This window comes from Centroberyx gerrardi, chromosome 7 (assembly GCF_048128805.1).
Source record: "Centroberyx gerrardi isolate f3 chromosome 7, fCenGer3.hap1.cur.20231027, whole genome shotgun sequence".
Lineage (NCBI taxonomy): Eukaryota > Metazoa > Chordata > Actinopteri > Beryciformes > Berycidae > Centroberyx > Centroberyx gerrardi.
In genome coordinates, this window is record NC_136003.1 from 9,967,652 (window position 1) to 9,973,385 (window position 5,734).

At 47.2% G+C, this 5,734-nt stretch overlaps 1 protein-coding gene across 1 annotated transcript; it reads left to right on the top strand.

The window, feature by feature from the left end:
* Positions 1 to 794: 794 nt before the first annotated feature.
* Positions 795 to 5,391, top strand: actb2 (actin, beta 2). The gene is made up of 6 exons (XM_071906366.1): positions 795 to 929; positions 2,460 to 2,589; positions 2,968 to 3,207; positions 3,711 to 4,149; positions 4,260 to 4,441; positions 4,574 to 5,391. The coding sequence occupies exons 2-6, from the start codon at positions 2,467 to 2,469 to the stop codon at positions 4,715 to 4,717; spliced, it is 1,128 nt and encodes a 375-aa protein (XP_071762467.1). The 5' UTR covers positions 795 to 929; positions 2,460 to 2,466; the 3' UTR covers positions 4,718 to 5,391.
* The last annotated feature ends 343 nt before the right edge of the window (positions 5,392 to 5,734 follow it).

A 5,734-nucleotide genomic window follows, 5' to 3' on the forward strand; every position in this document is an offset into this window, starting at 1 on the left:
GAGGAGCCCAGCAGCCAAGACAGTCTCCTCGCAAAACACATATACATGACATTATCAGCAGGCACTGGCCATTATGGGAAGGGGGGTGGCCTGTAAAAGCGGTTGTACCCCGGCCCATGGCGACCCAGCTCCACCAGCGTGTGCCTGTCTGTATGTGTGTCATGTTTTTGACTTGGTGTTGCATTGGCTCTGTGACTCCCACCGAGCTTAGCCGGCTTTCAAACTGGACAGCACAACAACAGCAGTGACAGACCACTAACCCCCCCCCCCACACACACACACACACACACACACATCACCTCCGTGCACCAGCCGGTCCAAAGTGTCACGCAGCGTCAGGTTTGACTATAAAGCAGTAAATGAAAAGTGTACTGGCAGGGAGGAGGCGGTTAGGGTGAGTTTAGGCCCTCATAGCCCTCGCGAGTGAAGTCCTGGCTGCTGGACTGTTGTTTGTCTCAAAACTGTTTGTCCGCTGCAAAAAGCAGCTGCACAGAAGACATTTTCAAACATACTACAGGGTCTATACACCATACTGTTTAACCTATATAGAAAACTGAATATCATGGGATTAGGTTTACTAGGCCTCATAACATCAATCCCTTCCCTTTTATTTTCTCCAATCCTTTCCTACTCTCTCTCTCTCGCTCGCTCGCTCGCTCGCTCACTCCCTCTCCCTCTCTCTCTCTCAAATCGCGAGCGGGTAGTGCAGCAGTGTGCACGCGACGCGCCCGAGTGCATGACGCTGGACCAATCAGGGAGCGCAAATCCGAAAGTTTACCTTTTATGGCTCGAGCCGGGCAACTGACGACGTATAAAAAACACGCGCCCACCATTAACGGATTCACTCTGAGCGCCGTCACACGCAGCTTGTGCGGGATATCATTTGCCTGAAACCGGTTCCCTTAAAGCGAAAAGCCCCCCACCCAAAGGTAAGATGGCTGAGAGTTTTATTTACAAAAACCTATATTTAGAACAATATATACAAAGTAAACATTGATTTTTAATTATTGTTGTCTGCAAAATTATGAATTTTGAGCTCAAAAGATGACAGGAACCACGAGGCTCTTTGTCCTGTCATACACCGGCTGTACTACTTGCTTTAATTTATTTTTTGAAATCATTAAGTTATCAAACTAGATATTGTTTGTAATATTTGTCCTTTAAACGCATGCAGTGATAATGGCTTGTGACCGTTAGACTTGGTGCATATGCGGCTCACAGGTGCTTCTGGACTTCTTTTTAGCCGGCTTATGATAAGTGGTAAAAGTCTAACGCTTTGCATTGGTATAACTGTTAGTTGTGCAACACATGGATATTTCCCCGTTTGTACTTGCATTTTTTCCCAGGCAGGGTACCATTAGTCCGTTCGAGGCTTTGGACTTGAGGTTGGGTTTGGATCCAGGCTGCTCCCTTTGTGCGCCCGTTGCGGCGGGGTGTGACCTACTTTAGCATGTTAGCCTAGCCGCATCATGCTAACACCGCCCTTCAGCCTTGCAAGAGCAGCATTTTAAGCATGAAACAAATCTGGCATATGACCACTTATAATAACTGATTGGGCGTTTTGAATTTCACTTAACATTTCAATGCATCAGATTAGTCTTAGTTGTAAGACGGTTCTTGAAGATGGAAAAGGGGTAAAGGTTACCCGGCCTGCATAAATTGATCAATGTTTTAATTGATTAGACCTGGCTTGTCGTCAATAAGTGTCTTTGTCACCTTGGACATGAGAAAAAGGGGAAATTGCGAAATAACTAATGACCACTCATAAAGGCGTGGCTTTCAGGAAATGGAGCATCAGTCAAGGACTAACGGCCAACTGATGAGTCAACATCTGAGTTCATTATATAACTTCATTTTTAATTACCATTGGCCAACCAGGGAACCGAGTTTATCCAGTGTTTGTGAGACAGGTTGTATTTGATCAGTCATGATGGGCTTAGCCATGTCGGCGCTGGGGTGTTGGATAATCCTGTGTGCAATGAATGAAGTGGGTGAGGTTTACTTCAAGTTATGACGCAGTGATATTGTACCAAAGCTTTCAGAGGGGTATTTGTGCTCGGAAAAGCGGCAGGATTGAGCAACAGAGGGGAGGGGGCAGTGGAGGAAGGAGGGGTGGTAAACTTGAGGGAGTGGTCGCGCCGGGTCTGAAATGTCGAATGTTCCTTTTCGCTGAACCCTGCCGCTCTGGCCGCGCGCCACGCCGCCGGTAGCCGCAAAGCTGCTCAAACCAAACCATGTCCTTATATGGTAATAACAGAATGCAGCGCCACTTCCTTTGTCTGGCTGTCGGAATGTGTAGCGCGAGCTCCACCCAGTGGCTAAGCGCGTGAACTGCCACTGAGTAACAGGAAGTGAGAACTCAGAGCGTCATAGGGGCGCTGTTGGCAGGAAATCACTTTGACAGTTGGTGTGGTCAGAGCGTTTCGTGTGAATTAACGGTGTTTTTCTCCCTTTTACAGTTCAGCCATGGAAGATGAAATCGCCGCACTGGTTGTTGACAACGGATCCGGCATGTGCAAAGCCGGTTTCGCCGGAGACGACGCCCCTCGTGCTGTCTTCCCCTCCATCGTCGGTCGCCCCAGGCATCAGGTGAGCAAAACGGTTATCTTAGCATTATGGCCAAATGTCTAGATGGCATTAGTCTACAATTAATAATATGATGGTAGATTTTCTGATTAATCTTAATAGTTTAATTATAAACACAGGCTTCACTCGGGTTGGTCTTCAACATTCACATTTAACTCTTAACAATGCAGATAGTCAATGGGCCACACCCAAACCAATTTTGTATTGGCAACATCTACCTGCAATTCTGATGTACATGCAACATATTGCAACTGCTAGCAAGATATAGACACGTAACTAGGAATGGAAAGCACTTGCAATGTGTAACTACACTAATTAATAGGCCATACTGCACTGTAGAACTAATGAAATCTAACAAGCTACCTCTTTATATTTGTCCAGGGAGTGATGGTGGGTATGGGCCAGAAGGACAGCTACGTGGGTGACGAGGCCCAGAGCAAGAGAGGTATCCTGACCCTGAAGTACCCCATCGAGCACGGTATTGTGACCAACTGGGATGACATGGAGAAGATCTGGCATCACACCTTCTACAATGAGCTGAGAGTTGCCCCTGAGGAGCACCCTGTCCTGCTCACAGAGGCCCCCCTGAACCCCAAAGCCAACAGGGAGAAGATGACCCAGGTATAAACCCACACTTACGCACATACTGATACTTAGAGTTGACCATGACCACTTCCCCAGTTTAGCCTCGAAGTACATTAACCATCTATTGTTCAGACTTTTTAAAACTACAGGCCATTCTTCATTTCCTTCTTTATTTTTCCTTTCATTCCATTCTCACTTGCTCCTCCCTCCCCCTCTCCTCCAGGACCTCTCTCCTATAAGATGATCTATCATCTTTCTCTGGAAACGACAGGTCTTTCTCTTGACTGTGTGCCTTATGTTATTTATCTGCACTTGTGGCCATAAATGCATATAGTTCAGCTAATAGAGGCACCCTATAGAAGAGCTGACTGGAATATCTGACATGCACAAGTGTGAAGGAATGTTTAATTTCTGCACCTTCTTTACTAACTTCTCTCTCTGAGGCTCACTCTAATGCATGTACTGAGTGCAGTGCCCACAGAGCTAAAGTGCTCTTTTTGTAATAAAAGATACTCACGTTCTCTCCTGTCTCCCTACAGATCATGTTCGAGACCTTCAACACCCCCGCCATGTACGTTGCCATCCAGGCTGTGCTGTCCCTGTACGCCTCTGGTCGTACCACCGGTATCGTCATGGACTCCGGTGATGGTGTGACCCACACAGTGCCCATCTACGAGGGCTACGCCCTGCCCCACGCCATCCTGCGTCTGGACTTGGCCGGCCGCGACCTCACAGACTACCTCATGAAGATCCTGACAGAGCGTGGCTACTCCTTCACCACCACAGCCGAGAGGGAAATCGTGCGTGACATCAAGGAGAAGCTGTGCTACGTCGCCCTGGACTTCGAGCAGGAGATGGGTACCGCTGCCTCCTCCTCCTCCCTGGAGAAGAGCTACGAGCTGCCTGACGGACAGGTCATCACCATCGGCAATGAGAGGTTCCGTTGCCCAGAGGCCCTCTTCCAGCCTTCCTTCCTCGGTATGTTGACTGATATTCCGCCCCAGACATATGCCCAGAAACACACTTTGAACCCATATGGTTGCACTGTAATTCCATGTACTGACGGACATTTTGTATCTGCTCCTCAGGTATGGAGTCCTGCGGAATCCACGAGACCACCTACAACAGCATCATGAAGTGTGATGTCGACATCCGTAAGGACCTGTACGCCAACACCGTGCTGTCTGGAGGTACCACCATGTACCCCGGCATCGCTGACAGGATGCAGAAGGAGATCACATCCCTGGCCCCATCCACCATGAAGATCAAGGTGAGCTGACTTGCCAAAACCAACAACATGTTGGTCTGGCTCAAAAGAAACCTCTAGGATTGAATGCATACTGAAATTGATGGAATAAAGCATTTGTATATCTAATCAATCTCTTGTCTTCTCTCCCTGCAGATCATTGCCCCACCTGAGCGTAAATACTCTGTCTGGATCGGAGGCTCCATCCTGGCCTCCCTGTCCACCTTCCAGCAGATGTGGATCAGCAAGCAGGAGTACGATGAGTCCGGCCCCTCCATCGTCCACCGCAAATGCTTCTAAACAGACTGTTCCTCTTTTTTTCCCCCCGACCAAACGCCCAACAACGACTTCAGCTCTGCGCAAAACAACCACACACACCACACATTCTCATACACACTCAGGCGCAGAGCCTAGACGACCAACTCATTGGCATGGCTTCAGTTATTTTTGGCGCTTGACTCAGGATTTTAAAAAAACTGGAACGGTGAAGGTGACGGTAATGTTTTTTTGGCTAAGTAAAAAAAGCACCCCAAGGTTCTACAGTTGCATCTGAGGACTTAAAAAAAAATGTACATTTTGTTTTTCTTTGAGTCATTCCAAATGTTTGTTAACTGCATTGTTCAGACACATTATTCCAAATGTTAACTGCATTGTTCAGACACGTATTCGCCTCTGTGAAGGCTGCCCAGTGGTTGGCGCATACTTAAACATGGTTGTAGTATCGCTTGTATGTAAATTATGTCTGGGTTTTTTGTACTTTCAGCCTTAAAAATATCTTGGTCCTGTTAATTTTTTTGTTTTTGTTATGCAAAACCCAATCGTGACCTCTTCTTCCCCCTGTTGGAGGTTCCATCCCTGGGGCGGTGGGGCAAGGGGTCTCGAGGTGAAAGGGTAACATGGGGTGCCAGACCGGTGGGGCCAACCTGTACACTGACTAAACAATCCCAATAAAGTGCACATGTGTTCCGACATGACTTCTGACTCTTGTGTCTCTTTGCAATTTTTAAGTAGTTGTATTGAAGGTGAGTTGTTCTGTGCCTGCTCTGTATCTTTATCTCAGAATATGTAGAGCTTCCACAGGCCTTATGTCTGGGAAATCTGAGCAAGAAGCTGCTGAATTTTCACTCTGTTGCACTGAAGGAAGCATCTGGATGGCAGCACATCTCAGTCAGAGGGGAGCTCTAGGCTGCATGTGTTAAAAAATATAATAAAACATAGTCATTAAGAAAGCATCACATTTAACTATCTTGAGGGTGAGTACCAACTGTAAAGGCCAAGCTTGTCTTACACCATTAAACTCACACCCAAGATTAGACC

What these genes read in the sequence shown, in the direction of transcription:
- actb2 (XM_071906366.1), top strand. Translation starts at nt 2,467, where the DNA reads ATGGAAGATGAAATCGCCGCACTGGTTGTTGACAACGGATCCGGCATG. An exon ending in CTTCCAGCCTTCCTTCCTCG is followed by an intron (nt 4,150 to 4,259) that starts GTATGTTGACTG and finishes TCTGCTCCTCAG; the next exon opens with GTATGGAGTCCTGCGGAATC. An exon ending in CATCCACCATGAAGATCAAG is followed by an intron (nt 4,442 to 4,573) that starts GTGAGCTGACTT and finishes CTCTCCCTGCAG; the next exon opens with ATCATTGCCCCACCTGAGCG.